The sequence below is a fragment of the Micropterus dolomieu genome, linkage group LG06 (genome assembly GCF_021292245.1).
Source record: "Micropterus dolomieu isolate WLL.071019.BEF.003 ecotype Adirondacks linkage group LG06, ASM2129224v1, whole genome shotgun sequence".
NCBI lineage: Eukaryota > Metazoa > Chordata > Actinopteri > Centrarchiformes > Centrarchidae > Micropterus > Micropterus dolomieu.
Window position 1 is genome coordinate 8,146,468 of NC_060155.1, and position 22,066 is coordinate 8,168,533.

Genomic DNA, 22,066 nt, shown 5'->3' on the forward strand with positions numbered 1-22,066 from the left:
TGGCGATCTTTTCCTGTCTCTTCCCCCTACATTGATGCACCCTCATTCTGTTTTTTGATGTCATAAAAATGAGTATACTGTGTTTGTGTGCCAAGATTTGTCAGCCAACAGAAATTCAAGATTGGCTGCTTTTTCTTACAAGGACAAAGTACAATAATTACACTTGACAGCTATTATTCAGACCTCAACCTCAGATATCTGCTCATTATGAGCTTGAAATAAAGAAAATTCAGTTATCTTGCATACATAATTTACAGACCGGCACGAGGTGGAAGTTTGGATCTCTCCTGGGTTCTACTACTTTTAAATTGACTTAGGAAGGGAGGATATTCTTATATTTTCATGGTTACATCTTGCACAAAATAGGGGCTGTTGCTCGTTATTTCTGAGGTTCTGCCAAGGCACTTTGGTACCTTTTTTGGTACATTATGGCATTCTGAATGACCAAATCTACAGTTGTCATTTGGCTCCAAACTTCACTTGTTTCAGCATGTTGGTTAAACTACAGAACCTTCTCTACAAGACGCTTATTTTCCCCAAAAGTGAAACCTGTAATCATTTTATTAAAGCGTCAAGTAATATGATTCATACTGACTCGCGGAGAACAGCGTAGCGTGGGAAAAGGCCACTGGTTTTCAAAAAGAGAAATTCTACTTGGCAGCAGAGAGGGGGAAAATAACATGTTACAAACTTTACTGAGACTAAGATGATGGTGTGAGACAAGCTGAACGCTACATGATTGTAAATATGAGGCAACAGAGGAGCTGCAATTGGAGAACCAGTTCTTCATCGGGATTCAAGGGTTGAAATATTGTCAGCGTATCACAGGTATACCAGCATGCCAGCTAAAACTGCTGTGCAGAAATGCCAAAGATAAGTTCGCAGTTGTTTAGAAAGTGTGTGTGTGTGTGTGTGGGGGGGGGGGGGGATACCCATTGTATGTGTTGTGATTAGAGAAGGCGCTTTCATTTACAGGCCTGATTTTGTTTACTCTCAATAACTGGCCAGATTTTCAACATGCCATTCAAACTGTTTAAAGTGTTGCTGCCAATTAAACTTCAGAAAGAGAAAGCAAAATGTCCTAAGAAACTGAATTAGAAGCTACACTCAGAAAACCATAGCCATATTTCGTATGCATCCAGACTCGTTTTAGCATTCTTTATTTCATCAGTTTTGCAATGTGAACACACTACATACCCAAGACCTGCTTAGAATTAATAAGCAGTATAGTTTTGGTTCCCACTGTTTAATTTTGTGATGTCATTTTAAGGTAATTTGCTCACCGCTGCAGTACAGTAGATATATGTGGTAAATTTAAGAGAAATGTCATGTTTTGGTATCACACTTTCAGTAACAGAGATTCGCTTTATGCTTTAAAACATATATTTTTTTTTTACAATTATACAGTTATTTATTCGTTGTGATTTTAAGGAGTTTTTTCAAACGCCCACCTGGTTTTCTGTCGTCTCCAGCACAGCGGTTTATGTAATGGTTCCTGTGCTCATAATCGCATGGTGAAAAATACATAATGCAAGAGACCGATTTCAATTATCTACCAATTGGAGTCTCAACATGGAAAACATCCCCATGTATTCTTTGTGGGATGCAGTGAAACACTATATTGCAAGTAAAAACAAAAAAACAATCAAAACATACTCATACCAAAAGTAAAAGTACTCTTTAAACAGAGTTGCTCATTTCAGAATAATATATATTATGTAATTGGATTACAATTATTGATGTGTTTATTTGTAAGCATCACTTTAATGTTGCAGCTGGCAAAGGTGGAACCAATTATAACAAATTTATATACTACCAGGTTGCAAGTCAAATAAATGTAGTGCAGTAAAAAGTACAATATTTCCCTCTGAAATGTAGTGATGAAGAAGTATTAAGTTACATAATAAAAATAGTCAAGAATAGTACTTCAATAAACATACTTTCCACCACTGGCAGTACGTCAGAGGAAATGTAAGAAGTCACCAAATTAAAGTGTTTGAGAGAAATTGTGTGCACCCAAAAAGTTAATTATAATTCCTCAAAATTAATTGCACTGAACACCTCAGAAAAATGATGACATCTAAGCGTTTTAACAGTATGAGGGAGGAGTTTACCTAGCGTCCGACTGATTATACTTGGCAGCTCTAAATGTAGAACTCCCACCTCGTAAGTCTACTCCCCAAATGCATGAAAAACCAAGGTGTTTTAAATGCTCTACTGGGCACTATAACATCTTATAAAAGGATTAACAGTTCCCTGTTGGATGTTCAGTATGTACAATATATAAATCTGCCATACTGATATAACCTTTCCATATGAACAAAAAATTACATTTAGGTAAATGTTAAAGAGTCAGAAAACCTTTAATCTTATACATGTATCCAGTTACAGACAGTTGATGGAGTCTAATGCAATCTGGGAAAGAGATTCTGCATAATCAATGACAAACTGGCTAAAAGAAATTATTGTCACTTAGATTTTCCATTGCAGAAAGAGTATGCTGTGACAGTTCATAATTTCTCTGTTGTAACCATTTGAAAGTTCTGGTACGGGAGAAGCATGCTGGTAAGTTCCCAAACAGGTCCACGATCCAGAGCGGTGATGGCAGGGACGACATTTTCAGACCGATGACGACATCGCAGGGACCTTCATAAAGATTGTAATGAAGATCAAGTGGAGGACTGAAGGGTGCTGATACTGTGCCATACCTGATGGCCTTAATCCCATGGAAGGTATTTTGAATTTATTACATTCTCAAGCTTCGAAACGACCTTGAGGAGAAAAGAGCACTAATCTTGTTATTATATGTTATTCCACAGGTTCCTTGCGTTCCTTACGACTTTTTGAAAAGGAGCTACACAATCCAGACAGGTAATGTGACATACTATACAGTGCTTAGTAAACAGAATCTATCCTTTGTTACAATTACATAAATGTCCAATTGTTCCATTTAAAAAAAAAAAAAAAGCACCAATCATGAAGAACTCCCTTTTCCAAATTTTTGAAAACAGTGGTCTAAGTTAATCGAATTCAAAGAAGCCTGAAACAATTAACCGGAAAATCTTAAATTCCTGTTCAGACCTTCTGTATTTATTGTTACAACATTTTTTAAAGCTCCAACGCTTATAGCAGAGACGTAGAAAATTACTGTGGAAGAAAAATAAACGACAACTTAGGGGGATTTCCTGCTTGAAAGTGGCAGTAGCTTTGAAGTCGCAGTTTGATTTGATGTCCGCAAGTTAAATCCTTTCTTCATTTCCTGTCAGCCCAACAAAAATGATCAGCCAACAGTAAATTCTTACTCTGACTGCCTAGATAGCTCACTATGAAAATGAATGATATTATCTTTTATCATGGAGTTAAGCTACAACTAGCCCCCCAACCAGACCCAAATGTATGTATGTATTATTATAGTTGTAGGTGATGACAGTTTCAGTTTGCGTCTTGAAAACACAAACCCATTTTATATAAACAAACCATGTTACAGTTAATAATCGCATGTGAAACTGGGCAACAATTAGTTTTTTTCATTTATAGATATGTATAGAATCACATTGTGATGATATGATCACGTTGTAGTACAGTTTTGCAAAACTTCTACTGCTTATTTATAAAAATGAACACATTTTACGCGTGTGAAGCATTTTGTGCATGTACAATGGTGGAACACATTTCATTGCATTAACTTGATTATTGCAAATACAGAGAGTATTGATATTTACCATGAAATAGTCTGAGCATGACAAAATTTCAAAATAGCCCCAATGGAAATAAGGTCGAGTGTCGGCCAGTGAAGATGCAGCTATCTGATCAGTGAGGGAATAAAAATGTTTCTCTTCAGAACAGTGGTTCTGAAACTGGGGGGCGTAGAGCCACTGCAGGGAGGGTGGAATGAACATGATTTATGTAGTGACGTGAAAAACAAGAGAGGGGGAGGGATTACTTTTTTTTGGCGTCTGATGGGGAGCATGACAGAAAAAGTTGCACAGGAGAAGATAACTACCTGCCGATTAAGTTTTATTGTATTCAAAACAGTATGATCTCCATGTGGAAAAGATGATGGATAACTGCAGCTGAGTTCACCATACTGTAAGACTATACTGTAATAAGTAGTGTAGTTCCCTTTTACTGTAAACAGTGACTATCCACAAGCACATCTCCTCCAGACAGGGAGCTTCTTGTCAAGAGTTCATTGTAGAAAAAGTTTCCACACATCAAATCGTGTCTTTTTGCAGTACCAAACAATGACTTGATAGCTGTAGGTAAATACACTGTATAAAACATACTCTCAGGTCTATTTGGATATATATATATATATATATATACATACACACATCTTTGTATATTTGTGGAAACACAGACAGGTTGGTCTTTAGTTCCACTCTAAAGTGCAGTTTCTTTGGTGCAGCAGTATCGAGTCTTTGGTAGCTGGGTTCAGAGGATCAGGAGCACCAGTTTTCATCCAAAAGCTGCTATTTTAACAGGCAGTCTCCCTGTCCGCTCATGTAATCCACACTCGTCTTGTTGAGTCTTTCTGTAGAAAAAGCACAAACTGCTCTCTAGCTTTGCCAACAGAGAAGCAGAGATGTGACGAATGCGACAAGAGCCACCGTGACGTGTTTTTGGCTGCCTCTGTGCCACCCTGTGCAGTCATTGTGGTGCAGCAGAGGCCTGTCGCTGTCGTCCACTCTGCTGTAGTCGGACTGGCTGCTTGCTGAACACTGCACTAGGGGCATCTGGTAGGAAGTGGCCCGCTTCTCTGGCCGGTCCGGGCTGGAGCCATCGCTGGGACGCTGGGCGTTGTAGAGCAGGTAGCGGCCGTGAGTGTCCTGCTCCATGCGGAAAAGCTCATACTCTGTGTGGGGGAGCCGGATGCCCAGAGCCACGCAGCCGTTGGTTTGGGTGACATCCTGCTCCACCCCGACCTGCCAGGACCCTTGCACTCCACATTCGTTACCATTGAAGACGTTGAGGAGGGAGGTGGTGGCTACGTCCATGGGAGTTACTCTCATATGGTTCACTAGAGGAAGAAACAAAAGACCTGTTAGCAGCAATCACTTCTTAAAGAGTTACCAAGAGTATGTTGGTACCACTGGGACTCCACCGATGAATTCGTTAATTTCTTTGACCTAAACTCAGCCTTTATTATGAAACTGAGACATTGAACTCAGTCCCCCACAATCCTCCAGTTATTCACACCTAAGTATGAACTCACGGACCCAGCTTTCAGCTACCATTGCTCAGTGTGACCTATGATGTCATCAGGTCAGTGAAAGGGTCAGCTGCCCTTTGTACACTTCAGCTGCCAACAGCAGAAGCCGTCTTCCAGCGTGTCCAGGGCAGACAAGCAGCTGATCTTACAGCAGCGCTGCAAGAGCTTTCCCTGCAAGATCCCTGCAACAAGTTTAGTTAGCGTGAGTGGCTACAACACAGAGTCAATGTACTTGGCTAAGCACAGGACTTTTCTGTCACGGTCCATGTATAGATTTATTAATGTTTTATTGTTGTGATCTTCACCATTGTTAACACGAGGTTATTATAGTTACAGCGAAACAGCTAGCATGGCTCTGTCTGAAGGTTATAAACCACCCTACTAGCATCTCTAATGTCATACATTATATTGCATTTGTTTAATGTGAATAAAAACTGAAGTGTAAAAACAACCTGCTGTGGTTATGTGTGCGACTGTTTGTAACTCCCTGGAGTCTCTGGTGTTTGCCCGTTATCCTAATGGTGAACACAAGACTCCAGGAAGTCACTGCACATAATCCCCCCTCCCCTAAATTGTTGTTTTTGTATGAATTAAACAAGATCCAGTATAATTTGTTACTTACAGAGCTTTAGAGGGGCTGATAGGCAGATTTTACCTGCTGGCTCCAGTTACATATTTACAGCACAGGATAACCGAATACACATTTTCCCACGATGCCAAACCATTTCTTTCAACTTATCTGTTATAAAGAGTCAAGTAAAAAAGTTGCATCCACCATAAAAAAGACAAGTAGAAACATAGTGTACTGCACCATATGGCTGCATTGATCACCAGATGAATTAGGTTAAATTGTATATAACATAAACTTATGGTTGCTTTATTTTGTGTTGGAGAGCAGACAGGTGTTTTTATGGTTCTGCTGGAAATGCTGCAGATCAAACTCTGGTGAAAAGTGAGCAGAACCAAGTCTCTTTTGAGACATCTTGGTATTTGTAAGACCAGAAAATATCAGCCAGTTTACCTTTAAAGACAAAGTCTGTCCCACCCATGACGCGGGTGGAGTGAAGCCCTCGGCTGTAGCGTCCACGGGCGTAGATGGTGAAGGTGGGGTGTTTACAGACGGGGTCAGAGTAGTGGTAGTAGTGGCCCTCCCAGGTGTGGTTATTGTCATGGAAGATGAAATGACGGGTGAGGAAGAGGACCTCAGGGCGGACTTCGCAGCGCTGGCTCACCCACTGACCGTACAGCCCGACAGTCAGGTCAGCCCGTGGCGGCAGGATGGGAGGGTGGAACTCATCTGAGCGGAAGATGATACGACAGGCGATGCAGCCATGATCATGGTTCTGAAAAAAAGGGAGGGGAACGGTGTGAGAGTTCAAATTTTTCTACTTGAGCAAGAAATTAGCATGACGCTTTGTTGCGAAAGCCGTCAGCGGTGAGATTGTCCGGACGTCAGTGATTGCTGCTAAACTACGGGGAAGTGTAGAAGAAAGAGCCGGGTGCAGCGCTGCAGCTTTTGGACAAATAAACACCCACAGTCGATCTGGATTATGCTCTGTCAACTACGCTGTTTACCCGCGGGAGGAGCTCAGAGTTAACTAACTGCTTTTATTAAATTAGCTGTAGTTTTTGGGATTACAGCGTTGATCTATCTTCAGTTGCGCTTCTCAGCAGCAAGCTTCCGTGCACATCCGGTTCCACTGTTGTTGTTAGCGTCGGTTGGCACACAGAGCTCTGTTGGACTATGACTTCATATTTATATAAAAACCAGACAAAACTGGACATTACTTGGAGAAAAGAAAGCGAGGAAGTTGAACTACCTGGTGAGTTCAGAAAATATGTGTCTGTAATTTTATTCCAGCTATCGTTGTACTTTACGGTGAACAAGTTAGCATAGCAGCAACTCCATTCAGAAAACAACCAATTAAAAAGGTATTGTCCTGCTGACAGACCTGACAAAGCACGAGTTCATATGTCTAACAAATCGGCATCATATTGCAGTTATTTGGCAATTGCAATAAACAAATCAGTTTGATCCGTTTATTGCAATTAAATCCCAGCAAAATGTTTACTTTGGGTTCATACAGCTGTAGTAATCACAGGTTGTGTTTATTCGTGTTATATGTTGTGTGTGAACACTCAGCAGTTGTCCAGCGATCAAACCCCCATGAGGAAAGCATTGCAAGTATTAAATTTGCGCTGTATGTGTGTTCACATACAACACAAATTTAATACAAACACAATCTAATATTAACACAGTTGTGTAAAAAGTTTTTTTTTTTAATATAACAAGACCCCAAAGGGCCTGAGACTTTGGTGATTAACCTTTCATACAATAAAAATCAGCTGTTGAATCTGTTAATTGTTTACAAACTCTAAGCTGAAGTTCCCACCCGAGCATCACCATGAAAATCCAGAAATCTGTCAGTGCTGAAAGCAATCATACGTATATTGTATCATGAAATCCACATAAAAAGTCTTCTGGCGTCTGTTCAGAGATGAAGGCGGAAAAACTATTTCCTTCAGTCTGAACCTCTTGAGTGTTGGAAGCCAGACAAGGTTCCAGCATTTTCTCAGGGTGATCACATCATTTTACTGTAAAAGACAGATGTCTGGTCAAACTAAAGCCGAAACAACAGGAAGTCACACAGCGACCAGCGAGCTGAGCTTTCATACTACATAAAAACAACCGTGGGACGTCTTTTATTCACCCTCATATTGACAAAAAGGTTTATATGTATAAATGACCATTAATCATATTCAGTTCATATGTTGTCTGGTTTAGTGGAGCCCCGGATCAGCGTGTGACCACAGCATCCACAGATAGCTGTGGGTCTCTAGCTGGAGAAAATACTTGAGGGCCTGACGGATTCAGAGCTGGAAGCCTATACATATACTGTATTTCACAAAACTCCAAGGACCAAACTCCAGGGAGGCGGTGGAGTTTTTGTTATTTGAGGGTGGTCAAAATTTAAGACCCAACCTCCGCAACCCAATCAACTCTTGTCCCAGACAACACTATGTCCCGCATGAGTTAAAAAAAAAAACGAAAGAAGAAGGAGGGAAAAAAGCAGGAGTATCACTACATCCTACAATCCCGGTGCAGCTCCATAACCGCCTCAGAGTGAGAGGTTAATGACACGACTGGAAGGGAGGCCTCTTGTGAATCCAGCCCTGTGCGTGAGAGAGCATAGTGTATATTTTGGGTGTGTATCTTAGCACTTGTGCATCTATGTTTGTGCGTATGAGTTAGAAATAAATACAGCATGCAGAGAGATATGTAAGAGTTTCTGATGCAGGTGTGGAAAACATGAAAACCATGAAACACACACAGCCTGCCTATGGGTTCTCATCTCTACCCTTTTTGAATGTACCACTGATTATCTAAAGCAATGAATAGCGTACGCAAGGATGTAGGTTTGGTTTCAGAAGGTGTGTTGTATAAGCATTTAAAATGAGAACAAGAAATCAGCCTGAAACAATAAATGTGAGGGGACATGCACCCCCCTCCCAAATGCATCCATGAGTGCAGCATATAAAAAAGGTTAATATGTTAGTTTGTAATCAAGCAGTAATCACCACACAGTGTTGAAGCCAGTTCAGAGGTGCCTTAGGTGAGCTTTACACAACCCAATATTTGTGCAATTATATGCAGGCTGCAAATAAAAGTTTTACTGTTGTGACACCACACTTATCTCAAACATTTAAACTAATGATTCAAACCCAATTTATGGTTTTTACTGGGCGGTTCTTCGACTGAGAACATTTTCACAGAACTGGAGTTGAACCATGTAAATAAAAACTAAAGCTGATGATAAGCGGAGCAGCTTTTAGAGCAATGGTGCTGGGCAATGTTGCCTTCAAGGGCAATGAGTAAAGATTACTCCCGTAATAAATCTGCCTACCAGCAGCTCTAAGACTCGTTAGAATGTAATTGTGGAGTCCATACACAGTGACTACCTGTTAAGACACAAATTCGAAGTGTTTTGCTTCATATGCAACTCCCAGCAAGAAGGACAATATTTCCCAGAATATCAAACAATGTCTTTAGGGTTTCACAGGGGTGTTTTTGGCCAAGAGCTCAAGCCTGAGAGACTTGTTAACTAAGGCAAAAACATTGTGGTTGCCATTTGCTTGTCTCACATCAGCTTATTGTTCAAATTTGGGTTTGGGGGCTCCAACAACTGCCAAGATGGTTATAAGACCTAAAGTGAACTTTAAGGGTGCTTCAGTTCCACATGAGCACATCATGATGTCTTTCCCTCGTCTCCCTTCTGCCCAAATCAGATGTAAAAGAAGTGAGCCCCTAGTGAGTGAAAAAGACGGCGAAGTTGCCCAGCAACATTGCTCAGAAAGTTGCCCCGTGTATCATCAGCTTTACTTTTTCTGTTGATTAATTAATCAACTAAATGTTTCAGCTTTATAAGGGATCCGCTGAAACTGAACAGCCCTACAATACATCCATAAATATCAATCAATAAAGTAATGCTATAACAAACTATTATAAATTTGAGAGGGTAAAAGCATGGAGAAGCCCTTTAAATCGACTGACAATAAAAGATGAAGGTTCACAAACTTTAACATTACATTTAATAAAGCAAAATACATTTGTAAGTATGTTCAAAATGTCTACACTTTAGATTACAGTAGAGCATAACTCTTCCCAATTTACTGTCATGTTTTGTACTAATGGTGTGCCAGTACAGTAGCTTACATACATGTAGGTACAAAGATCTGTTATGGCGGGGTACAGTAATGAGCAACAATCTGGTGTTTGGGAGGAATTTGAAGAGAATTATTACTGCAAGTATTTTGGGGTATTAAAGAGGTGGTATTATGCTTTTTGGCTTTTCCCCTCTCCTTTATTGAGTTATCTCTCTTTTTTGTGCATGTAACAGGTTTGCAAAGTGAAAAAGCCCAAAGTCCAGCCCAAAGGGAGTTCCCATCTCCCACAGAAAGCTCTGCTCTGAACCGCTTGAAAACAGCTCGTTTGTAGTCCAGCCTTTACTTGTGACGTCACAATGAAAACGCGTCATAAAGCTTGCCAAGCGGCTAGCGGGGTCAGGCACGCCCTCAAACCAAGCTAGTCTGTGCGGAGGCCCTTTGGCTCGACTCGCCTTTGTTTGGGTTTCCATTGTAGAAATGTTGTACCTGTACCTGCTTCCAGGTACGTTTTTTCATATCACCTCACTTCCGTCGAGGTTCCAAGCGAGCTGAGGGATACTAAAATGTAACATGAAAACATGACTGCTGATTGGCCAGAGAGAATTGTCACTATTCACTGCATCATCATTGCATGCGCCAGACAGAGGCCAGCAACAGAAAGTTTTATATTTTACAGTTTTCATATGGAATTTCATCACTAAATCCACTTCTGAGAAGTTTTGAGGTGAGAAATCAGCTGTGTAGATTTTGAATATTGACAGTTTTACGAGAAGTGATGGTGGAACAAAAATGCTTGAATATTTTGAGGAGCTCTGCAAGTGGCTGCGGGGGAAGCCTGCACCAACCCGCGGGAGGAGCGTGTGAGGCCGGCCAGCCGCCCGCTCACAGAGCCCTCTGCTCCCGCCGTCACACAGACCGCTGAAGCAACAACGGCAGAGGAAAACACAGCTGGAAGGTTTTCATACCGCTTATCTGTCTTTACATTCTGAGGAATGTTGAAACGTTTTAACTTAAAAAAGAGAAAGATGTGTGGATCGCTGGTGTGTGTGTGTGTCGCATTGAACATTACATCGTGGCAGTTACGTGTGGCCTCGCTATGACGACAAGCTACGTACTATCTCTGGGTAGAGTCGAGTCTATCGATTTGCACTATGGTAGCATTTTTCGGCAAGGCAGCATAGATCATCAGAACACCGGCAACAGTTCAACGTTTAGTCCTAAAAGACGATGCAACTCCAACTCTGTTTGGGCCTCTTTATTGATTGTGAATTATATTTAAAATAAACACGGCAATGTAACTTCACAGACTGTTCAAGTGCGGAGTTGTTGTAAACATTGGCTAACACAGCTATAACTATAATGCTAATGTTACACCCGATGTGAAAGCTACTGAGCAAACAGTCAAATTTTTACGTAAAATTGAGTTGAAATATGGTGATTTTTTGTAGTAGTTTATGGTAAGATGTGGAACAATGATGTTGTGTGGTTGTGGACTTGTGAGTAACTTATATCATTTGCTAGGTTACGGTTGCAGTCCGAAGGGGCTTTGATTTGGATCACACTACCTTGTTTCTTACGACCCGCCCTTCTCTGCTTCTGATTGGCAGTATGAGAAAAATATGGTGTTTTTTGAAACTTAAACCATGTAAACCTGTTCTGGTACAACCCCTAATAAAGATTTTGAACCTGAAAATTAGCATAATACCACCTCTTTAATACTAATTTTAAAGGGTACATGAGCAAGACCAATATAGGCTTTAAGGATACAGCATGCTCCTGATGATACCGTTTTCCCCTGGACCTTTTATTTGCCTAAGTAAACAGCACAAATGTATCCCATACTTATTTAGTAAGTACAGCAAACTGATAAAGGGAACTATGTTTGCCTATCTTCTTTTGTTAAGGTCTGCAACCTTCCAGCTTTGGTAAATACTATGGTAATCAGATTTATGAAATTCTAAAAAACTCACCCCATGAATCACCCTATCTTCCCCCAAAAGTCCACCTTTGTTGTTCAGTAATCGTCATATAGGCTAGCAACAACAGAATAGGTTTCTCGTTACACCTACAATTTAAATTCTATGAGTTCCCAGATTGTTACTCCTGTATTCCCCAACTTCATTTATCAGCATGTACTGTAATGGTACACAGAGTGATGCTGTGTGTTGCTGGCTGTATTCTAAAACCTTTACCCAATAAACTGTTGGCTCTTCATGCTGGAAGCAAAGCATTTATACCCTTACTGGAATTGAAGAAAAATGGAGGAAATGAGGAAGCATATTACTGCCCTCGCGTCACATAAATGACATTTATTCATTTCATTTTTTACTACTACATTTGGCAGGCACAAAAAATAAGTTCAAGCCAAGCCAGAGTAGATCAAGAAGAGCTGGTTTGGCAGCCATTTTTCATTTGTGCCTTTTGGGGATTACCACGACAGTTCAGGGGAAGATGATGTCCAGAAGCAAACATTTTACGAGGGACAGAAACTACATCAGGCTTTAAAATGCTTAAGAAAGCTATTTGTGAAATGAAAGACACTTCACCCATGCTTTTCTATGTTGGTATCCTTAAAGCTAGACCCGCATCTTTCCTGTAAAATTACCTCCCAGGAATTCATAAAAGGAGTCTTATCTTAGACTGAATAGCTTCATTGCTCAAGTTTTATATGTACTTAGAGGGCTTAGGCTCACAGGAGGACAACATAACATAGACCAAACTCAGGGAAAGCGTAACATCACAAATGAGTCTCTCCATGAGGGATCCGTGTAAAAACCATCATAACCACCGAAACACTTTTCCAACAACAACAATATAAAAACACACATCTCTTCTTAACAAGGATCATTATCGAGTGGTCATTACTCTGCCTCTGTGACGCAGCAGTGAACCGTGCAACAGAAAACAGAAGAAACAAACTTTATAACAAAGTTTGCTGCCTTGCTGTTGCCTCACTACCGAGATCCACCCAATAACCACAAATGAACACGCTGGCACCAGCAAATGTTCTGGACTGGGACCAGCTCTGGGTACACCGCTTAAGATTAATGAATTGGATAGTCACCATGGCAATAAAAATCCCTTAAAAGAAACCATTACAACCTCAAGGGATGATCGGTTTGTGTAGGAAGGAGTGAAGTATTTTCTACCAATGTTTCACCAAAAAAATATAGATTCAAAAAAAGAAAATGACTGTATGCGCTTAGATGATGACCTATGGGGCCAAAATTAGTCAACATTTATGATGTTCAAAAATGTCTATCATGCAGGCTTGTGTTATTATCGAAGCATATTACCAAGCTTGAAGGGTCAGTCCACCCACACTATAAAATAAAATATTTCCGTACTTATCTGCAGATAGTTTTGGGTCTCTGTGCTGAGGTTTTCAGATTTCTGCTTCTAACCATATACAATGGAGGTCATTGGAATTTCAGTGCTCAAAACATTACAAAAAAATGATTTAATTGGCTCATTAGGATCAGTGCAAAACTGACAAATTATTACCGTATAAACTTAAAGTTGGTGATACACTCATGTATTTTCATCTGGTTTCTGGCCACTTGATAAATTTAAAGTCTGTTTACAGGTCTTGGGTCCTCTGCATATGTGAAAAAGTAACTAAGTGAAGCTTTTTCTACCAGTATTCCCACTCCTTTTAGCTTTGTTTTGGTCTCTCTCCTGACCAAATATCTGGCTCTTTAACTGCTGCTCCACTATGTTCGCCATCTACTTGCCAACTGTGTCTGTCTGCCGTTTGGTGCCAAGGCACTTGGCTTAAAGCAGGTTTATATGAAAACAGCTGCCTGCTGCAGCTGGTAATGAGATTGATAAGGGTGGTGAAAGTGAATTAAAACAATAAAGCTGCTGGCAGTTAAGAAACTGCAGGGTTGGGCAATAATTCTGTGAGTTTGTCACCACAAGAACACCTTTCACAACAAAGTTATTTTACCATTGTTTATTTAATTAAAAAGAAAAAGAGTTGCATGATATTTAGAAACAATGTCCAGGTTACGCTGCACAAGTCAAAGAACAAACTTAACAGTTTATATTTAATGACTTTCTGCAGAGAAAAACCTATGAAATCTATACAGTGTGTTCTGTGGGTTAGTCACAGATTATCCACAGTAACCAGGTTTCTGGAAAAAGATTGTGCTGTTGGATTATGTAAATGTAATTAATGCACTGTAACTTTTACTCTCCTGTTTGGTCATATATTTTCTATCCCTCTATAACTCTTTTTAATTGTTTTACGTGTATTTTTATATTGCCTTGTGTTGCTCTTACATTTTGTTTTTTGTGTAAAGCACATTGAATCGCCTTTAAAATGACCCTTTAAAAACCCAACGCTGTAAATATGTTTGACTCTGACTCTGCACTTTGGAAGTGCACCTACGTAAAAGTGACACAGCTCGTCCAACACCCCATCTTCCTTTTTATTCAGAAAACCCCGAGGAGAAATAGAGCACATGCTACACTTTGATTTGAGCCTCAGGCATGCATGAAATCAGACCTGGTATTTGCTCACTGGAATAATTCATATGGCAGCATGATTCCAAATTCTAGGAATACCACATGTTGATCGCTCCCAGATAGGCCTGGTTTCAGATTGCGCCTCTGCAGGCCAGAGCGGCTTAAGGAGAGCAGCTCTGGTCATTACAGCGCCACAGGGGTGCTTGTCTGATCTCAGCTCTTCACTCCACACTCTGTTTACATTCTGATCAGCAACACCAAGCCCCATCATCCCCATACAAATGGATGTTTATTTAGACAGGGGACCTGAACAGGATTTTATTGTCATCTCTGTAGAGGGTGACAGTGAAAACATGACTCTAGGGTTTAACCCAGCAGGGAAAGTGCTGTTCAGCAGTTTAAATAGAGAAATTACATCCCATAAGCACAGTGGAGGAAAGAAAGGGTTCTTTCTTGACATGATGAAATCAGTATGTACGTAGTTTATGGTTTCTACCAGTGCAAATGTTAAGTGTATAAGGGCAAGATAGCTGACATACACACCGATCCGTAATCAGATTTGGATTAAACAGTATTTGAGTAAGTATCAGATGGATGTTTGTTGCCACAGACAGGTGGAGTTAACTGCCTCAGAACAATTCAGATTGTATCACAAGTAGGGATGAAGCAATTACCAGTTTAACCATAAACCATGATAAAATTCCTGACCGTTATTATTACCGGGTGCGAACTGGGGGAGCCAGTAATAAGACATCAGCTCCCCTAAAAGCATGCTTAGAGATATTTTGGGGGGTCTCTAAAATATTGATAGCATGCTTTATTGCCATTAATCTCTATATTTCTCTATCATCATGGATCATGCGGAGTGTCAGACTTCATCCAGCCAGAGGGAACGTACGATACCGGGTGAAGTTAGTTTAATATTCAACATTCATTGGTTTTCGCGCCTGTTATCTTCAATAGCTCCGTGAATATTAAACTAACTTCACCCCTGTACGATCACCGACCGTCCACAGAGGGCTAGTCGCTCCGCGATCTCCAGTCCATGGTCCGCCCCGCCCCCTCTCCTGTCTGGGTTGTGTCGCTAGTACGACCGACACACTGAATGGTTCGTGATCATTCCATCTGGTTGGATGAATATTAGGCCTGATCCACGCACTACTGCAGCTGGGGGCTCCCTGCAGCGCCACGCAACTTTCTCAATTCTTCCCTCTCACGGAGAAAAGAAGGTCAGGTCGCAAACACAGACGCAGCTGTTGTGTGAAGCGTAATTGTAGCAAAATGGCTACTGATGATAATAATAATACTTTTTATTATTATATTAAGACAAACATGCCTGATACTTTCACAGTCAGTCCCAGGCCTACATGCTTACAGCTATTAATGATTCAGCAGTAAGTATCACAGTCTGCACAAGACAGCGCTGCAGAGATTTCTCAGTCACTCTGAAGTCTGGTTGTATTTTAGTTTTTGTGAGAGCGCTGAGGGAAACTTGACTGAAGACAATAACCTTATAGTTAATTAATTATAGTGAGTTAACTATCACTGTCTTCTAAAGACTTATTTGTTTTCATGTCAGTGTCCAAGGGGTCATTGCATTACCTATATAATATAAAATCTTGATAATGCACACTTAGATGGTTTTCATATGTTTAAAATAGTTATTGGCTGTTATTTTATTGTTTATGCAAACAAAATGGCGATTTTATTTGTAGTTTTCAATATAAAACTAGTTGAAATGGTTTCAGTGTGTGTATCAGTGCATTTGACTCTGTTTTGTCACATTTTTACAATACCGTGATAATAGGCTACTGATAACCCTCATGATTTGGGTCACTATAATCGTGATATGAAATTTTCATACGGTTTCATCCCTAATCACAAGTTGTCAAGCACAGAAAATTACGACAACATGACATTCCAGCATTCTACACTTGTTCTGCATTCAATGTCTTATTTCTAATAAACATAACGTAAAGACTTACTATCAAATACAGTTTAACCCAGGTCTCCGCACAGGCTCCCATAGTCTACGCTTCATATAAACTCTCACACAAGAACACTGTTCTTAAGGTCAGTTCACGCCATTTCCGGTGTGTGTGGTTTTTGTGGTGTGGAGGGTTGACACAGTGGGAGTTGAGTTCAGCAGAGGTTCTGCACCGCGCTGTGTGAAAACAAAACTCTACCTCCAACTTAGTCGTGCATTCCAACAAACACAAAACACAGTATTAGCGTAGGCTATTGGAAAAGTTCTCATCCTGGCTAAAGGACTAGCGGTTGGTAAGTCTTTCTGCAGTGCTTCCAAGGTTAACAGTGACGAGAGCTGCAGCAACCAGGCACATGGCTTTTAATTTGGAATACTAGAAAACAAACTCTACTAAGGCCTCTACAGATAAAATATAAATTGATATGTTCTCATTGATTAAAAGTTGCAAAGAAACATTCATCAGCACACTCCTGAGTAGTAAGCCAAATTTCCCCCTCATCCCTCTTGACTCTAACTGAGAGACGGTCATTAGGGACTTACCTTGGCATTCTGCAGGGCGCTCTGGTAGCTGGACGGCTTGTAGTACAGCCTCTGGGACGGCTCAGTGTGGATGTCTCCCAGAAACAGCTCCTCCACCAGGTGATCCAGGTTGTGATGCAGGTATTGCTTCTCCACCCTCAGCAGCTGCAGCTCATGCATGGCAAAATTAAGCTCCCTGGAGCAGTCATAGCTGCCCTCCTCGCTCCAGAGCTCGTAGATCACACTGGGTTCCCAGGGGCCCTTCACGGCCCCTCTGCAGCTGCGGTTGAGCCTCTGGCTGAGCTCTTTGGCCACGGTGGCTGTGTGACAAACCATCTGGACGCGGTGGAGGTGGTACTCCGCCTCTGTGCCGCCGCGGATGATCCAGGAAGCCTGGCGTAAGCGCAGACGACCCCGGATCACCAGAGTGTAGGTGGGTTTGGTGCAGTGGTTGTCCTCGTAGTAGAACTGGTGAGCCTGGAAGGTATTGTTGGGGTAGAAACTGTAGGAGCGCGTCAGGAACTCCGGGCCTGGTCTCACCTCACAGCTACAACAGAAAATAGGAGGTTTCAGGGGAACACAGAGCGAAGTTAGTCTGCAGCAAGTAGTGATGTGCGATACCACTTAATTCCTATCCTATCCAATACCAAGTAATACCCAGGCTGGTATTTCCGATACCAATACTTTTTACATATTTTATTTCTAGTTTAATGTGACCTCCCCCCTCCCGTTTCTGTATTTATGAGAGAAATAAGGAGTAGGCTGTAGCCTCACCAATTCCAAATAATAACTGCATAATGACAAGACATCAAACTACTGTCACATTCTTTAATTATAATAAAAATATCCAGCTCAGATTTGCCGCTTCATAACATCATCATATTATTGTGACAGACTTAATCTCAGATGTTTAGCGAAGTTTGCAGTGTTGCCAAAGTATTTCACTGTCTTTGCACACACATCACACACAACATCATTATTACCTTCACAGCTAAAATACAGCCAGACGTGACTGTTTTTACAGTCAGCCAGAGTCAGTATTCAATTGCGGGAAATGTTAAGGGCTGCAGCGGTTCATTTCAAAGAAGCTCCGTCACGCGCAAGCATGACTTTGACAGGCAGAAGGAAAAGTAGTTCCTACTGAGTATAATTAGACCATCCTGGTGACAGTAAGATACTTGTGATAAAACACACACTTGCTCCAGATGACTGAGTTTAGATATCGATCCTTTTATATGAGTATCGATCCTAGAGCAGGAAACGTTGGTATCAGAAATATCGATACTTTAGGATCGATCCGCACATCACTAGCAGCAAGCCCTTCCATTTCAGCCGTCTGACTTTCTTATCACAAGTGCAGGTTCTTAATCTTGCAAGTACTAATCTTTTTGTTTGTAACTTCTAGGCAGCCACTGATTTTTAGTTAATACCAATATGGTAGGAACATCAATTTGTAGAGACTTGAAAATGTGCTTGAGATCACTGTAATCCATTACAGGAAACCTTTAGTGTACTTTTTGGGGCCCAAGTTAAGTTATATTTGTGTGGTAATGATAAAGATAGAGGTAAAGATAATGATGCCAGCAAACTCAAATTCAAGATTTGGCTGATGCAAAGCATTGCTCTTACACGCCAAGGAAGAGGAAGAAGAAGAAAGTAGAGATGGAAGATGAAGATGAATATTTTGAAAAGGATAATGTGATTTTGGTCATCATTAGCAAATGCACCAACAAAGGATTTCAAAGAACTTTCAGAACAGTCCCCGCTCACAAAAAGACAGTAACCTTGATAAAACTAACTGGACAGAAAGCTCTGCAAGTTTATTTTCTTACTGTACAGACATCAAGTAACAGTAATCACTACTTGAAAAGTAAGAAATCACTCTACAAACTCTTGCATGTATGTATGTTTTAAGAAATGTCAGTAGTTTTGTTATGAATGGTACACTTTATGAAGCTTGTAAGTAGCTGATCTATTTATCTATGATAGATTGTGTCCCAACAAGAGATCATCAATCACCTAAACCATTTTAGGATACATGTCATGTTTTCATACCCAAACTGTATTTTGTATGTCAAAGTAGTTGTTTACCTGGTGGACACCCAGTGACCGTCTACGTTGGGAGGCATCTGCACTGTGATTCGGGCTCCATTGTGAAGGTGCTTCAACATGTGTTGGCACTGGGAGTCTTTGACCAACCGACCGAAGGTTTTCTCCAGGGAGAGACGGCTGGACCGGCCGTCTGAGTAGTAAAGAGAGGAACATTCAGTCCAGCCTGTGGGAACAATAAGGACAGGAAGGGTTTCGCTATTATTCATTGTTGTTGATCATGATTGTTTGGGGAAAAAATATATTTTTTAAAAACATCAAAGAAAGAAGTTTCATCCATGAGATTTTTGTGTTATATATTTGAACTAAATTAGGACGATATTAGTTTCTTCATATTTAGATAGATGACATTTGCCTCATTGAGGTTGAAATGTTGAATAAATTAAAAAATTTAGTGTTTTCCCCTTTTAGATCTTTATATAATAAATGACGGACAACTGCTTTTAAAAGGTAACTACTACAAGGGTTAATTACACTTCGATCAAACAGAAAAAGACGTTATCTTGTTAGTTTGAAGTTTCGCTCTCATGATTTCTCTCTGCTTATTTAACCAGTCGGGCCTCTTACGTCTTTAGAGGGGTTTATTTATCATTATTTGTCATTTTAACTCATGTCATCACCCAGGAATCATAGGGCTTTATCAGTGACCTGCAACACCTGGTCTGAGTGGAGTCTTTATGGGTTAATATTAGCTGAGCAAGTGATGGCAAAGCTTAGATGTCCAAGTAAAGGAACTGATAGGTGGCTTCCTGCTAGCAGAGCAGACACAAAACAAACTCTGAAACCAAGCTACAAAGTTTAAAAAACTCTCAGTTCCCACTCACACCCTTGATGCACCACATGAAATAACAATACCTTCAACAATGGGCTGAGCTTAAAGGGATAGAATATCGGAAATGAACACATTTTCAAAGCCTGCAGCCAATGAAATGCCTTGAAGCTTACATTCCAGTGAGGATTTATTCCATATAATACTCTAATATCATGAAAATCTACCTTGAAATGTGACGACTTTGCCTTAAATTCTTTCTATTTGGACCCAACTTGCATGGCAATATCATTTAACACTTTAGAATGCTGCCGTGGTCGCCTCTGCTTTTAATTTGAAACTAATAACACAGAGAGGGAGGAACAAAAACATCTGATTAAAGCAGCCAAAAGCTCCATGAAGAACAAAGTACCATCCAGCGAGGCAGCCCCTATGTGTGTTAGCTGAGGCTTGTGTGTAAATCACCACATCACAGCACAGCTCATTGGAAACACTGGACAGTGGGGAGACTTGATCCCCGACTCAGCTGGTGGCATTAGTAACGCTGCTCTGCTGGCTGGAGTTGTGTTAAATATCAAAGAAAAGGCTCCACAGTTTGTTGCATTTTCTGTGTGGCTTTTTTTTTTGCACCCACAGTCAGGCCTGGACCCAGGGAAAGATCCTGGTCAGCTTGTTTTGACAACTTTTAACCTCACTGGAGGATTCCGCTGGTCAAATAACGCCTCAGGTTTATTAGCAGGTGAATTTCAGGGTAGGACACACACACAGCAAAGCATTAAAAAGTACACACACGCTGAACAATATTCATTCACAAAACCGACATTATGAATCTCTTACTGACAGATTTGTTCATGTAGCAGTTTTCTAGAGCGAAACTGTCGAATCGATTAATGACTTAGTTCATCAATAGAAAATTAATAATTTGCTTTACCTTTAGAGTCATGGTCAGACAAAACAATTAAATCAAGAAAATAAAAGCTGATTCGTCATGAAAATTGTATTTACAACCCTACAATTTTCAATAAATGTATGTAAACTGACAGCTACAACAACCAATGAGAGCTAAGCAGAAGTTCAACCAACCTAACAGCCCAGCATCTATTGTAATGAAAAGGAAACATATCAGAATTGAGCAAGATAATGTATTCTTGACTTTGGAAACCCCTTACTGTACTAGCTTTTTCAACAGCTTTCAACCATAACGCACAGTCTTCTTCAGCGGAGTTTGCTCATTTGTCATCATGTGACATAGGTCACGTGATGACAGGTGGTTGCTAATAGATGACCTCAACCACATCTGTTTTATGATGAGACACTTGACTGAAACACTAGCTCTAGTAGAGATGATAAAATCCACTCACATACACATCAAGTATATCCAATAAGTGCAGAATGATTTCGGAGATTTTGGTGTGGATTTACACGATAATTGGATGACAAGAGGTGCTGAGACAAAGGTAAAGGTGAGATAGGTTACTCCACGCTACAGTCAAAACTCCTCAAGCTCCCAAGAATCAGCCATGTTTGATTAAATTTCCACTTGACACCAGAGCTACAACAGATATTATGCAAATGTTATAAGACACAGGAAGAAGCTGATGATAGTATGGGGAATTATCTTCTGCTGCAGCTTTCTAGGGATTCTGGGTAATGAATGCCCTCACCAACAGAGATACTGAATGAATATCTTGAGGAATAGAATAAGATTTTTAATTTGTCTGAAAACACACATGCTTCTCAGCTTCAACAAATCGGGCACTTACCACTTTCCATCACTTTAAAAAGACTTGTAAAAAAAGAAAGCTGATTTATACCGTAATCTGTGAAAATCTTGCATCAAATTTAAAACAAACAAACATCTAGCATGCATCTTTTTAGCTGTTAATGTGGGTTAATGAAGTGTTTCTGTAGCTGATGTTAAGCTGCTTGTTTTGATATTTGCAGCAGAAACACACCTGATCCAGAGTCAGCTGCATCAGACCAAGACATGCTTAAGATTAATTTGCGGCTTTGTGAAAATGTCATAATTATAATAAAACACAAGCTTTATTTAGAGTAATTTTAAAAACACAGTTGCAATTCTTTTTTTTACAAAAGAGGTTTACATCATCAAAGCGAGAACTCAAAATGGAAAACAGGCTTACGGGGAAATAAATGAGGAAATGATTAAAAAGAGGTTGTGTGTAGCCTGTTTGTAAAATTACTTTTTAAGAGGGATGCATCATACGACTCTGTCTCTACACATTCACTGAGTGTTAAATATGTGAGTGGTGGGAGTTTCCTCCATTAGCTTTCTTTAAAAAACATTTTTTTAAAACCTCTCCCCTCATTAAGG

At 40.3% G+C, this 22,066-nt stretch overlaps 1 protein-coding gene across 1 annotated transcript in view; it reads right to left on the bottom strand.

Moving 5' to 3' along the window:
• Positions 1-4,559: 4,559 nt before the first annotated feature.
• LOC123972441 (protein APCDD1-like) overlaps positions 4,560-22,066 on the bottom strand; it is a 41,572-nt gene continuing 24,065 nt past the window's right edge. Inside the window, exons 7-10 of the mRNA XM_046051946.1 lie at positions 18,945-19,152; positions 16,875-17,400; positions 6,234-6,555; positions 4,560-5,020 (exon numbers count right to left, since the gene is read on the bottom strand). Coding sequence (XP_045907902.1) covers positions 4,560-5,020; positions 6,234-6,555; positions 16,875-17,400; positions 18,945-19,152 — 1,517 coding nt within the window. The remainder of the gene's footprint in view (positions 5,021-6,233; positions 6,556-16,874; positions 17,401-18,944; positions 19,153-22,066) is intronic.